Genomic DNA, 15,579 nt, shown 5'->3' with positions numbered 1-15,579 from the left:
TGCACAGAATTGTGTACTATTGCTATCAAGTACAGTTGCTAAAAGAATAGGTCATAGGTTTGGCAGTAGGGAAACAGAAGCTTCTCTCTATCCTTAAGATATAATGAATAAAAGCAAGCAGTTCATGGAACTATGCTTTTCATGATCTTGATACCTGACATACACTTTTCCTAATGTTCTTGATAGTTATTTCTGTGTAATTCTTTTATGTAATCATTCTCAGTCTCTATGCAGATACCATAATGCCAAAATAGGACTTCATATTTTAGGTGTATCTTCTGTAAACATTTAGCTTTAGCTAGATTAAAAAAATTATGTGGACAATTCTTGTCTTTTGAGTGGATATTCATTTACTGTGATTGTTAAACTTTGACGCATTTTAAATCATATTGTATACTTTATAGTCTGCTTTTCTCAAGTATTTTCCTTCTTGCCTTCTTTGGTTTCACTTTTTCTTCATGACATTTTCCTTCTAGTTTATTAGAAGTTATACACACTATCTCTTATGAGCTATAATTCATATACTATACAGTTCACCCATCTAAAGTATACAATTTAATGCTTTTTAATATATTCTCAGAATTGTTCAACTATTACCACAGTCTAAGTTTAGAACATTTTTTAGCCTGCCCCCCTCCTCCCCAAAAGAAGTCTGTTAGCTGTCATTCCCCATCTTCCCTCCCATCCCTAAGCAACCACTAATCTGTATAAATTTCTTTTTTCTGGACATTTCATATAAATGGAATCGTCTAATATATCGTCCTTTGTGACTGACTTTCACTTAGCATAATGTTTTCAAGACTCATCATGTTGCAGCATGTATCAGTACTTCACTTCTTTTTATTACCATAATAAAAGATAATATTCCATTGTACCACTTTTCATTTATCCATTGATCACTTGATGGACATCGCATTATTCTGACTTTTTGGCTGTTAAGAATAATGCTTCTGTGAATATGTTTCCATTTCTCTTGGGTGTATACTTAGGAGTGGAATTGCTGGATCATATGGTAACTGTGTTTAACCTTTTGAGGAACTGCCACACTGTTTCCTAAGCAACGGCACCATTTTACATTCCCATCAGCATTGTATGAGGGTTCCAGTTTCTCCACATCCTTGCCAGACACTTGACACTTACTTACTATCTGTCATTCGGATGATAGCCATCCTAATGGGTGTGAAGTGATGTCTCATTGTGGTTTTGATTTGCATTTCCCTAAAAATGACAAACAAAAATGTCCTTTTTGTATGCTTTAATAGGACCATCTGTGTATCTTCTTCGGAGAAATGACTACTCAAATTCCACATCCATTTTTAAATTGGATTATTTGTGTTTTTATTATTGAGTTGTGTTTCTTATATAATCTAGATGAAAGTCCCTATCAGTTGCATAATTGCAAAAATTTTCTCCCTTTCTTTGGGCTGTCCTTTTACTCTCTTGATGCAGCAAAAAAATTTTTAAATTTTATTGAAGTCCAATTTATTTTCTTTTGTTGCTTGGGCTTTTGGTGTTGTATCTAAGAAATCACTTCCTGACTTAAGATCACAAAGATTTACACCTATGGTTTCTTCTAAGAGTTTTATAGTTTTAGCTGTTACATTTAGGCCTATGATTTAGGCCTATGTCTGAAACCGTTAGCTCTTCTGTGCTCTCTATAAACCCTGTCCTCTGGTTGTTGTTTTTTTTTAATTTTTAAATTTTAAAAATAAATTTATTTATTTATTTAGGCCGCATTGGGTCTTCATCGCTGTGTGTGGGCTTTCTCTAGTTGAGGCAAGCGGGGGCTACTGTTCGTTGTCTCATTGTGGTAGCTTCTCTTGTTGTGGAGCACAGGCTCTAGGCGTTCAGGCTTCAGTAGTTGTGGCTCGCGGGCTCTAGAGCGCAGGCTCAGTAGTTGTGGCGCTCAGGTTTAGTTGCTCTGCGGCATCTTCCCAGACTAGGGCTCAAACCCATGTCCCCTGCATTGGCAGGCAGATTCTTAACTACTGCGCCTGCCAGGAAGTCCCATGTCCTCTGGTTTTTAAAAGGACGGCCTCCTGCTGGTTTTAGATTTCACTTGTTCTAACTTAGATATGGGCTGGATGCCATCATAATAGCTTGCATTTGGGATTTGTGGCTACAATTAGGTAGTATAATAAAGCACATTAGGAATCACATTGCATCTACCTCCAACTGATTGTGTTTTGTTAGGCAAAATAAATTATGTTTTGATTCATTTCTTAGATAGAATGGTCCTCTTTTTCAGATACTTAAACTGTCAAATATTTAATACTTTGTTCATTAATTCATGGTGTATATGTGCATGTGTATGTATGTGCATATGTATGTGGGTAGACTGAATTTTAATCCTTAGTTTTCACAGTAATGAATTCTGAATGTCACAGTAAATCAGTTTTTACAGTGAAACTCAGATACTGGTGATGGTTGAACTTAAGATATTTAAACTTGAAGGCTTCAGAACTGGAATCAGTCCTAGGTGGAATGATGTGAATAGAACAGCAGAATCACTTATTAAAAAGTGATGTTTCCTGGACCCTCTCTACTCTAACTGAATGAGAATCTCTCGGAGTAGGGCTCCAGATACCAGCTAAGTTTGTTGTATTTTAAAGTTTGAGAACTTCAGGTATAAGTGACTTTTGGAGTAAATTCTGTTCTCAATGTAATGTTCTATGAACAGCATATATTATCAGTAGCTTTCAGATTTGTAGGAGTAAATACTAGTCTGATGTGGAATTGGTTTTTATCACCAATTGTTGATTTTCTCTGCAGTTGGGAAATATTGAGCTACCAAGGTAGACAGGAAGTTAGCACGTTATCAGATAAAAGTAGCACCCAGGACTGGTGATCTCTGGTCTCAGAAGTTTCAGCTGTGACATAGAAAGTGAGACAGTCACCTGATACATAATTCACACTTTAGTAACAGTGTTCTTTGAGATATTTCAAACTCTCTGAGGTCACAAAATAAAACACCTTTGCAGAAGTTTGGCCAAATGGTAATTAAAATAAGATGTTGTGTAAAGTAAAATGTGAAAACATCTTTTTCCTTTTCTCCTCTTTTTACCTTTGTTTATTAAATTTGGGGTATATTCCTCTAGATAATTTCTGTGCCCATGAATATATATGTATTTACATACACATATGCACATGTATACATATATTTACTTATATGTTTGCATATTTTAAATATTGATGTATACAGACAGATTGCCCCTCTTCTTCCAAAGGCTATAACAATTTATGTTCTTACCATCGTAGGATATTAGCAGCCTTTAATAATTTTATGAATATGATAGGGAATGTACTTCTACTATTTAGTGAGTTGAAATATCTTTTTTGAAAAACAAACTTTTTAAAAAAAAGTATTTTATTGAGGTATAGTTGATTTACAATATTGTGTTAATTTCTGCTCTACAGAAAAGTGATTCAGTTATACATTTATACATTCTTTTTCGTATTCTTTTCCATTACAGTTTATCACAGGATATTGAATATAGTTCCCTGTGCTGTACAATAGGACCTTGTTTATCCAGTCTATATATACTAGCTTGCATCTGCTAATCCCCAACTCCCAATCCATCCCTCTCCCACCCCCTACTCCCCGCCCCGCTTGGCAACCACAGTCTGCAAGTCTGTTTCTGTTTTGTAGATAAGTTCATTTGTATCATATTTTAGATTCCACATACAAGTGATATCATAGGATATTCGTCTTTCTCTTTCTGACTTAGTTCGCTTAATATGATAATCTGTAGGTCCATCCATGTTGCTGCAAGTGGCATGATTTCATTATTTCTTATGGCTGAGTAGTATTCCATTGTACATATGTACCACATCTTCTTTATCCATTCATCTGTCAACGGACATCTAGGCTGCCTCCATTAAACATGTATGCTTTTTTTTTTTTTTTTTGCGGTACGTGGGCCTCTCACTGTTGTGGCCTCTCCCGTTGCGGAGGACAGGCTCTGGAGGCACAGGCTTAGCAGCGATGGCTCATGGGCCCAGCCGCTCCGCGGCATGTGGGATCTTCCCGGACCGGGGCACGAGCCCGTGTCCCCTGCATCGGCAGGCGGACTATCAACCACTGCACCACCAGGGAAACCCTAAACATGTATTCTTTATTTGCTTTTTGTTTAGTTTTGTTTTGTGGTTTGCTTATGGATTTCTTTTGCCTACTTTAAAATTAGGTTGTTAGGTTTTTGTTTTGGGGATTTTTTTTTTTTTTTTGGAGTTCTTTGTACAGTATGGATATTTAGCCTTTTGCCTGTTATATTGAAAATATCACTTAGTTCAGCTATTTCTTTTTTTTTTTAACATCTTTATTGGAGTATATGCTTTACAGTGGTATGTTAGTTTCTGCTTTATAAAAAAGTGAATCAGCTGTGCGTGTACGTATATCCCGATATTCCCTCCCCCTTGTGTCTCCCTCCCACCCTCTCTATCCCACCCCTCTAGGTGGTCACAAAGCATTGAGCTGATCTCCCTGTGCTATACAGCTGCTTCCCACTAGCTCTCTGTTTTACATTTGTTCGTGTTTATATGTCCATGCCACTCTGTCACTTCGTCCCAGCTTACCCTTCCCCCCCCGTGTCCTTAAGTCCATTCTCTACGTCAGCATCTCTATTCCTGTCCTGCCCTTAGGTTCTGACTTACTTCACTCTGTATGACAGTCTCTTTGTCCATCCACCTCACTACAAATAACTCAGTTTCGTTTCTTTTTATGGCTAATATTCCATTGTATATATGTGCCACATCTTCTTTATCCATTCATCTGTCGATGGACACTTAGGTGGATTCCAGGTCCTGGCTATTGTAAATAGAGCTGCAGTGAACATTGTGGTATATTAATCTTTTTGAATTATGGTTTTCTCAGGGTATATGCCCGATAGTGGGATTGCTGGGTCGTATGGTAGTTCTATTTGTAGTTTTGTAAGGGACCTCCATACTCTCCATAGTGGCTGTATCAATTTACATTGCCACCAACAGTGCATGAGGGTTCCCTTTTCTCCACACCCTCTCCAGCATTTATTGTTTCTAGATTTTTTTTGATGATGGCCTTTCTGACTGGTGTGAGGTGATACCTCATTGTAGTTTTGATTTGCATTTCTCTAGTGATTACTGATGTTGAACATCCTTTCCTGTTTTTGTTGGCAATCTGTATATCTTCTTTGGAGAAATGTAGATTTAGGTCTTCGGCCCATTTTTGGATTAGGTTGTTTGTTTTTTTGATATTGAGCTGCATGAGCTTCTTGTATATTTTGGAGATTAATCTTTTGTCAGTAGCTTCGTTTGCAAATATTTTCTCCCATTCTGAGGGTTGTCTTTTCATCTTATTTATGTTTTCTTTTGCTATACCAAAGCTTTTAAGTTTCATTGGGTCCCATTTGTTTATTTTTGTTTATACTTCCATCTCTCTAGGAAGTGGGTCAAAAAGGATCTTGCTGTGATTTATGTCATAGAGTGTTCTTCCTTTGTTTTCCTCTAAGAGTTTTATAGTGTCTGGCCTTACATTTAGGTCTTTAATTCATTTTGAGTTTATTTTAGTGTTTGGTGTTAGGAAGTGTTCTAATTTCATTCTTTTACATGTAGCTGTCCAGTTTTCCCAGCACCACTTATTGAAGAGGCTGTCTTTTCCTCATTGCATATTCTTGCCTCCTTTATCAAAGATAAGGTGAGCGTATGTGCATGGGTTTATCTCTGGGCTTTCTGACCTGTTCCATTGGTCTGTACTTCTCTTTTTGTGCCAGTACCATACTGTCTTGATGACTGTAGCTTTGTAGTGTAGTCTGAAGTCAGGGAGTCTGATTCCTCCAGCTCCATTTTTCTGTCTCAAGATTGCTTTGGCTATTCGGGGTCTTTTGTGTTTCCATGCAGATTGTGAAATTTTTTGTTCTAGCTTTGTGAAAAAACGCCATTGGTAGTTTGATAGGGATTGCACTGAATCTGTAGATTGCTTTGGGTAGTAGAGTAATTTTCACAATGTTGATTCTTCCAATCCAAGAACATGGTATATCTCTCCAGCTGTTTGTATCATCTTTAATTTCTTTCATCAGTGTCTTATAGTTTTCTGCATACAGGTCTTTTGTCTCCTTAGGTTGGTTTATTCCTAGGTATTTTATTCTTTTTGTTGCAATGGTAAATGGGAGTGTTGCCTTAAATTCTCTTTCAGGTTTTTCATCATTAGTGTATAGAAATACAAGAGATTTCTGTGCATTAATTTTTTTATCCTGCTGCTTTACCAAATTCATTGATTAACTCTAGTAGTTTTCTGGTAGCATCTTTGGGATTCTCTATGTATAGTATCATGTCATCTGCAAACAGTGACAGTTTTACTTCTTTTCCGATTTGGATTCTTTTTATTTCTTTTTCTTCTCTGATTGCTATGGCTAAAACTTCGAAAACTATGTTGAATAATAGTGGTGAGAGTGGACAACCTTATCTTGTTCCTGATCTTAGTGGAAACGGTTTCAGCTTTTCACCATTGAGAATGATGTTGGCTGTGGGTTTGTCATATATGGCCTTTATCATGTTGAGGTAAGATCCCTCTGTGCCTACTTTCTGGAGGGTTTTTATCATAAGTGGGTATTGAATTTTGTCCAAAGCTTTTTCTGCATCTATTGAGATGATCATATGGTTTTTCTTCTTCAGTTTGTTAATATGGTGTATCACATTGATTGATTTGCGTATGTTGAAGAATCCTTGCATTCTTGGGATAAACCCCACTTGAACATGGTGTATGATCCTTTTAATGTGCTGTTGGATTCTGTTTGCTAGTATTTTGTTGAGAATTTTGCATCTATGTTCATGAGTGATATTGGCCTGTAGTTTTCTTTTTTTGTGACATCTTTGTCTGTTTTGGTATCAGGATGATGGTGGCCTCGTAGAATGAGTTTGGGAGTATTCCTCCCTCTGCTATATTTTGGAAGAGTTTGAGAAGGATAGGTGTTAGCTCTTCTCTAAACGTTTGATAGAATTCATCTGTCAATGCATCTGCTCCTGAACTTTTGTTTGTTGCAAGATTTTTAATCACAGTTTCAATTTCAGTGCTTATGATTAGTCTGTTTATATTCTCTGTTTCTTCCTGGTTCAGTCTTGGATGGTTGTGCTTTTCTAAGAATTTGTCCATTTCTTCCAAGTTGTCCATTTTATTGGCATATAGTTGCTTGTAATCTTTCATGATCCTTTGTATTTCTCCAGTGTCAGTTGTTACTTCTCCTTTTTCATTTCTAATTCTATTGATTTGAGTCTTCTCCCTTTTTTTCTTGATGAATCTGGCTAATGGCTTACATTTATTTCTGATCTGGTCTTTATGATTTCTTTCCTTCTGCTGACTTTGGGGGGTTTTTTGGTTCTTCTCTCTCTAGTTGCTTTAGGTGTACAGTTACGTTGTTTATTCTTGTTTCTTGAGGTAGGATTGTATTGCTATAAACTTCCTTCTTTGAACTGCTTTTGCTGCATCCCATAGGTTTTGGGTCTTCATGATTTCATTGTCATTTGTTTCTAGGTATTTTTTGATTTCCTCTTTGATTTCTTCAGTGATCTCTTGGTTATTTAGTAGTGTATTGTTTAGCCTCCATGTGTTTGTATTTTTTACAGAGTTTTTCCTGTAATTGATATCTAGTCTCATAGCATTGTGGTCGGAAAAGATACTTGATACAATTTCAATTTTCTTAAATTTACCAAGGCTTTATTTGTGACACAAGATATGATCTGCCCTGGAGAATGTTCCATGAGCACTTGAGAAAAATGTTTATTCTGTTGTTTTTGGATGGAATGTCCTATAAATATCAATTAAGTCCATTTTGTCTAATGTGTCATTTACAGCTTGTGTTTCCTTTTTATTTTCATCTTGGATGATCTGTCCATTGGTGAAAGTGAGGTGTTAAAGTTCCCTACTATGATTGTGTTACTATTGATTTCCCCTTTTATGGCTGTTAGCATTTTTGCCTTATGTATTGAAGTGCTCCTATGTTGGGTGCATAAGTATTTACAATTGTAATATCTTCTTCTCGGATTGATCCCTTGATCAATCAATTTTTTTTTCCCTTGATCATTATGTAGTATCCTTCTTTGTCTCTGGTAATAGTCTTTATTTTGCCTGGAATTCTTCTGAGTCCTTTACATGTATTATTTCATTTAATCTTCACTGTTGTCCTCTTTACTTTATGGATGAGGTAACTGATGCCAGAAGGTTAAATAACTTGTTTGAACATGTGACTACTAAGTGGTAGAGCCAGGATTTGAATCTAAAAATGCTGATTTCAAAAATATTACACTTAGCCTTTACACCATCTTTGCTTACAGCTTTTCAAAAATGTAAAAGTCTGAAAATTTTAAATTTGATATAAAACTCATTTTTTGTTTTTTAAAGAATTGAAGATATTTTTGAGAGGCTATGATGATTTTAATACAAATATTCCTTTAGGAATAGTAACACAAACACATATATAGATGTAGATATAGTGCTGTAATGTATTAATACCAATATTCCATAGAATTTGGGGGTCATTTATCCTGTTTCTATTTAGAACTGACCTTCAGTAGCATATTCCTATTTCCTCCTTCTACTGATTACCATAATAATCCATTAATCTTCCTGCTGCCAACCATTTTGCTTTAACTTGTCCTCAGCAGTTACTGGAATAATCATCCTAAGTACAGTTTTGGTCATGTCACTTGCTCCTTTGTTTGGAAACTTTTGGTAGGTCACATTTCTTGCCGAATGAAGGGTAGGCTGTTTCTGTAGCAGGGCGTTTGAAGATTTGCACAGCTCTGCTTTACATTTACCTTTCAAGAATTATCTTCAGCAGCTTTTCTTGATACTTACTGCATACTGCAGATAAATGGGATAATTTGTTTTTCTTCTTTTGAGGCCATATTCTCCTGGCTTCATACTTGGATCAGTTAGTGTTCTGAATCAGTAGAAGAAGCTGACTGGATGATTGAGCAGATGAGGAATTTATTTAAGGGCATTTGGTTAACTCAGAATTTTTGAGGAGGGCTGGAGAGCCAGGCTTATGGTTAAGCTTCCAGGTAATATGCCTCAGTCACCTCTGAGAACTGGCATCCTCCGGCCCCACTGGAGGAAACCACCATTGCTGCCCAACTGCTGCCACTTCTGGGCCAGAAGTTGGTTTGGCCACCTCTGCTGCTGTCATTGTTGGGGGCTAATGCCTCTGCTGTTGCCAAACGTGGTAGCGCCACACTGAGCCTGTTTTCTCATGTGACTCACTTCCAAACAAATCTTGTGTCCTTCTGAATGTCTGTATCATAGTTGCAGGGTATGTTGGGAATTTAAGGTCTAAAATTTATTTTGGGAGGTTGGGCTTGTAATGTGGGAATTTTCTTGAGTATGAAAAGGTTCTGCAGAAGCTGATGGGAAACTGTTACATGGTAAATGTCTACTATATTACTTTTTCTTGTATTCTTTCGTCTATAATGTTTTTCCCCTTTCATCTCCAGGTGAATAAATTCTGTGCAAAGACCTATTGGAATTCCATTTTTTTAATTAGTTTGCCTGGGTCTTTCTCATCTGAATTTTCTTATGACTTTCTCAACATTTCTTTTTCTATTACTTTATTTCTTTAAAACAGTATCAAAGCTCAAAACTAATATTTAAATATATTCTGTTATGAGTCAAACAATATGGAAAGACACAGAAAAAACTGTAAAAGTTGCCTTTCACCACCCACCTCCTCTCCCCCTACATTTCAAATCGCTATCCCCTTTCTAGATATCATGTGATAAAAATGATAATCTTTGATTTTAATTTGGTACTTGATAGTAAGTCCATTGAGTATAGAGGCCCTTATTTATCCTTTGGGCTTCCGTAGAGCCTACTACAGCTGTTCCTATGTGTAGGATAGTATTATGTGAAGGCCTGACCTACAGCAGTAACTATGTAATCATTTTGGAAGTAAAAATGTACAACGTGGGCTTCCCTGGTGGTGCAGTGGTTGGGAATTTGCCTGCCAATGCAGGGGACACGGGTTCGAGCCCTGGTCTGGGAGGATCCCACATGCCATGGAGCAACTAAGCCCTTGAGGCACAACTACTGAGCCTGCGCGTCTAGAGCCTGTGCTCTGCAACAAGAGAGGCCGCGACAGTGAGAAGCCCGCGCACCGCGATGAAGAGTAGTCCCCGCTCGCCACAACTAGAGAAAGCCCATGCACAGAAACAAAAACCCAACACAGCCATAAATAAACAAATAAATAAATAAATAAATAAATAAATAAATGTACAACATGGGGATTTAGTAAATGTGCAGAGAAAGATAGGAATCAAAGTAGACTCCAAGTGTTCTAGCTTGGGAAATATATTATTGATGATGCCATTAAGGGAGATTGGGAGTGTAGGAACTACTCTGTATCTGTAAATATATTGCTAGAACACTTTCTGATTATTTTCCATTATTGCAGGAGCACCTTTACCCATATTCTAATTTGAATTGTAGTTTGAGAGGTGCTAAAATGTTCATATTGGGCCTTTATTTCCACAGTTGAGGAAAGACACCAAGAGATACGATTTTTTAATAAAGTTGTGTCTGAGGCTTCAGTGATAGATGAGGAATAAGACCTTTCAATGCAGAGGTGGATTTTTCTTTTAAGGCACAATACTTAGATTAAATAGCATGAATATAAACCTGTTTCCCAGTCATTTTTCATCTGTAAGTAGATGGCAGATGAGCATATATTTTGTTATGTATCCGTTTTTAGAAAATGATATTTGAAAGTATGTTTGATTTGTTTCAGATAAACTTAAAGGAATAATAATAGTAACAATAATAAGCCCCTCATTTTGATGAAAGTGCCTCTGAAAAACCTGTGCTGGGAAACCATGTTCAGATTTTTGTTTTGGCGTTTTACATTTTGCCTCTTTTTTTTTTTTTTTTCTGTTAATTACAACTAATTTGGCATTCTTTTTTCTTTCCAGATCATTCAACTTCAAGTGGCACATTATCTTTTAAGCCTAGTCGATCATTGGTTACTCTTCCTACTGCCCATGTCATGCCATCTAACTCCAGCGCTTCAGTTTCCAAACATAGGGAATCATTGACATCAGATGGCTCAAAATGGAGTATAAGCCTTATGCAAACATTGGGAAACCACAGTAGGGGAGAGCAGGACTCTTCACTAGACATGAAGGACTTCCGGCCTCTCCGGAAATGGTCATCTTTATCCAAACTCACTGTCCCAGGTAACTGCAGCCAGGGTGGCATTGTGCACACAGAAGAGTCAAGGAGAGGTTTAGAAAAGACAGGGAGAGACAAGGCTTTAACATCACAACTAAGGACAATTGGACCTAGCTGTTTACATGACAGTATGGAGATGCTTAAGCTAGAGGACAAGGAAATAAATAAAAAACGACCATCAACTCTGGACAACAAATATAAATTTGAGAGCTGCAGCAAAGAGGACTTTAGAGCTTCTTCCTCCATTCCTAGGAGACAGGCCTTAGACATGACATATAGTGCCTTACCTGAAAGCAAGCCCGTTATGACAAGCTCAGAGGCTTTTGAACCGCCGAAATATTTAATGCTTGGTCAACAAGCAGTAGGTGGAGTTCCCATTCAGCCTTCTGTGAGGACGCAGATGTGGCTTACTGAGCAGTTGCGGACAAACCCTTTGGAAGGTAGAACCACAGAGGACTCTCACAGTATAGCTTCTTGGCAGCAGCAGCAGATTGAAGGGTTTCGACAAGAAAGTGAAACACCAATGCAGGTAAGGCTCAAAATCTAGTGTTTGCTTCCCTCCAGTGGATGTTATGAGTACCAGCGCACTTGAAGTAAGCATATGACAGTGTGTCCATAGGCACAGGTTGTTTTGCTTTTCCTTTACCCTACAGGATAATAAGCATAAATGTTATAAACTCTAAAAGTATTGCATTGGTAAACAAAGCTTAAAAAATATTTGAGACTGATTAACACGGAAAACTTTAAACCTTTACCTACCTTGGCCTTTATTTTCCTTCTCATTTTTTAAATGGGCATAAACATAAACAAAGCAAAAAATACTCAATTCTGTTTCAATACTTGAAACAGAAACAAAGGAGCTGGCATGGTATAATAGAAAGAACATTAACTTGGGTGTATGAAGGCTTGGATTTTGTTGTATCAGATTCAGAGTCTGGATGATTCTCTACCTGTCACTTAATACTTAGTATCTCTGGGCCTGAGTTTTTCTTTCTTTCCTTTTTTTTTTTTTTTGTCCTAAATTGAGATATAATTGACATATAACATATTAGCTTCACGTATATAACATAATGATTCAATATATATATATATTTTAAAATGATCATCACAGTAACTCTAGTTAACATCCATCACCATACGTAGTTACAAAATTTTTTTCCTTGTAATAAGAACTTTTAAGATCTACTCTTAGCAACTTTCAGATATACAGTATATAGCATTATTCGCTATAATCACTATGCTGTACATTGTATCCCTGTGACTTTTATTTTATAACAAAGTTTGTACCTTTTGATCTCCTTCATCCATTTACCCACCCTCCAGCCCAAGCCTCTGGCAGCCACCAATCTGTTCTCTGTATATATGATTGTGATTTTTTGTTTGCTTGTTTTAAAAACATAATTGTCTTTCTCTGTCTGACTTATTTCACTTAGCATAATGCTTTCAGTGTCCATCCATGTTGTCCCAAATGGCAAGATTTCCTTTTTATGGGTGAATAACTTTCCATTGTTTATTGTAATATTCTATACACACACACACACACACACATATATATGGCACATTTTCTTTATTCATTCATCTACTGATGGATAATTAGGTTGCTTCCATGTCTTGGCTATTGTCAGTAAAGCTGAAATGAACATAGGGGTGCATATATATTTTTTCGAGTTTGTGTTTTCACTTTCTTCGGATGGATACCCAGAAGTGGAATTGCTAGATCATATGGAAGTTCTCTTTCTAATTTTTGAGGAACCTCCATACTGTTTTCCATAGTGGCTGCACCAGTTTACATTCCCACCAACGTGTACAGGTTTCTTTTTTCTCTACATTCTTGTCAACACTTGATATTTCTTGTCTTTTTGATAATAGCCATTCTGATAGGTGTGAGGTGATACCTCATTGTGATTTTGATTTGAATTTCCCTAATGATTAGTGATGCTGAGCACCTTTTCATGTACCTGTTTGCCATATATATGTTTCTTCTCGTTTTCTACATCTATAAAATGAGAAGGTGTAACTAAAGTCATTTATAAAGCTTTGGTAGTGGTTGGTATGTATTTAGGTTTATAAAATAGATGTACTTATTTTTTTAAATTAAATTGAATGTCAGGATTTATTAATCATTTTAAGGAAAACATTTTACAATAATATTACATAAAAGAAAAATGGTGTGTACCCCCTAATGTAACATGTAAATGTTTAAACTTCTTGATCTGGAAATGTTTTCTGTTCCATGGTAATTTTCTACAGCTCATTTTAACTGGGAAACCAATTATCTGTAGAATTTTTCATAAATTCTATCATCCAATTTTTTTTCGATTGCCAGAATTTTCTGAAACAAAGTAATTCCATTGAAAATTGTAAAATTTCCCTAGAGCAAAAACTTAAAATTACTAATCATTACAATTACTAATAAAAAAGTAACAAAGATTAAAGGAATATATTCTATGAAAGGATAAGGAAATCACTTACCTAGGAACCTCACAAATCTGAGTGCAGCTCCAAAACATACGCATAACCTAATGTGCTACATTCACAGGAGAACCCTAAACACATCGCATGTGCCTTCTTTACTCTTGTTTTGGACATAGTTCTTATCATCTTGATTATATATATTTAAATTGCATAACCAAACAGAAGTATCATTATGATGTGTGAATTACAAATCAGAAAAGAGCAATTTAACCAGATTTATTTGTGATTTATCTATTCAAGCAGTTGAAAGATAGGAGACCTAATTTATCAAATACTACCATATTTTAGTTCTCAGGTGCTTGTGATTATAGGAGAGCAGGGTTCAAGTAGTTGTTTCTGCAGCTGGTGTCTTTACACAGAAGTGGAGCGGCCTGGGGTGGTGGGGGGAGGGGCTGAATGTTCTGCTCCAACCTGCAGAACGGTAGGTGCGATAGGGAGGTAACTGTGAGTGTTGAGTGAATTTAAAGGAATAAGCACTAATTCATTCCTTCTTCCATTCTGGTGGCAGGACCCGCTTCTGTAATCGAAATTTTCCCCGACCTTTAAGCAGTGCAGAGAGGGTAGGGAGCTTGGAGGTGCTTTGTGGAGAAAACTTATTTTTAAATCTTCTTGGTGCGTGGTACAGGAAGAAGGCTATAAGGGACAAAACTTGCTTGTGCTTGGGAAGCCCTACTTTTTGATTAACCTTCTTTGGGATGGATGGTCTCTTTATAGTGCATTTAAGTTTCATAGTAGAAAGATGAAACCAGGTAAGGAAAACCTAGACACTTTAATTGCAGTGTTTAAATGACCGCTTCTCTTCTAATTCTCTTGGACTACTACAGGAAAAAAATTCTTAAATACCTTCTCCTTGGAGCCTCTAAATACTGTATTTTAAAAGCGGTCATCTTTGTCTTAAGTCTCTTTAAAAACATTGATTTCCTTTTAGTCTAATTTTTGCATAAAGGGAAGAGGCTTAATAATAATTATCCCGTCTCATAAATTGTGAGAATGTGTATGATTTTCAAGGACAACTGTTTGTCACCGTGAAGAAAAAAAAAACACAAAAACTATTTACAACAAAGAAGAGGAATTTGGCTGAGAGTCACAATCTAACATCACCATAAATTTATCAAGAACTTTGTAGCTGTCAGAGTGTTTTATCTCAATTGATCCTCAGAACCTCCTTTCTCCCTTTACACCCTCAAAAGTTTAGTATTGTAACATGGAAGTGTCACTCCTCTTAGAACTCAGTTCTAAATAATTACTGAGCCAGCCTCACAGTCTTATGTGCATGGTGTTCTTTGATTCCCATGGTTTCCTATTAAATCAGCTAGAGTGTAGGTGATGTGGAACTCTGAAGCATTTTCCCTTGTGAATGAAGAGAAGCCATCAATGCCCTCAGTTGATTAGAGTATAGGCCTCCATGTGCAATGTCCACCACAATCTTTGGTTCGTTCCTCTGTTCTACATTTGCTGCTCTCTTTCCACCTTCCCCAAAAGCTGTCTAACCCTACATGGACTATGACATAAGAGAAAAACAAACAGCAAAGTCTTATCATCTTCTCTTTGGAAAGACTGTTTCCCATTCCAGGACCCTTTTGCATTTCCCTTTTGGGGTGGGGTGAGAAGGGATTGGAGGATGCATACTTCTACACACAGCAGTGTCCACTGGGTCCATATAAGCTCACAGTGGACCCCCCAAACAGAAGTGAAGAAGTGTTCTCTTTATTGACAAAGTAGTTCTTCTTTTCTCTTATATTCTGTAGGATCTTTCTGAGTTCTGGGTTGCAATCATTAAGAGGAGGAAGATAAAATTTTGTGCTTGTTTTAACTGAGGAGAGGCTTGATCAGCAGGATATTGGCACCTAATGATTTCAACGTATTTTACTGGAAGATTTCTCCTATATAAATAAAAAATATAAATATTTGGTAGA

General features: G+C 36.7%; 1 protein-coding gene across 1 annotated transcript in view; it reads left to right on the top strand.

The window, feature by feature from the left end:
- Positions 1-15,579, top strand: part of CEP85L (centrosomal protein 85 like) — a 155,965-nt gene that overhangs the window by 44,990 nt on the left and 95,396 nt on the right. The window contains exon 3 of the mRNA XM_029223746.1: positions 10,930-11,717. Within this exon, the coding sequence (XP_029079579.1) occupies positions 10,930-11,717 (788 nt within the window). The remainder of the gene's footprint in view (positions 1-10,929; positions 11,718-15,579) is intronic.

The sequence above is a fragment of the Monodon monoceros genome, unplaced genomic scaffold (assembly GCF_005190385.1).
Source record: "Monodon monoceros isolate NGI ecotype Baffin Bay Population unplaced genomic scaffold, NGI_Narwhal_1 Super_Scaffold_15, whole genome shotgun sequence".
Taxonomy (NCBI): domain Eukaryota; kingdom Metazoa; phylum Chordata; class Mammalia; order Artiodactyla; family Monodontidae; genus Monodon; species Monodon monoceros.
The sequence above is the reverse complement of the archived record's forward strand: the minus strand, read 5'-3'. Positions and strand labels throughout refer to the sequence as shown.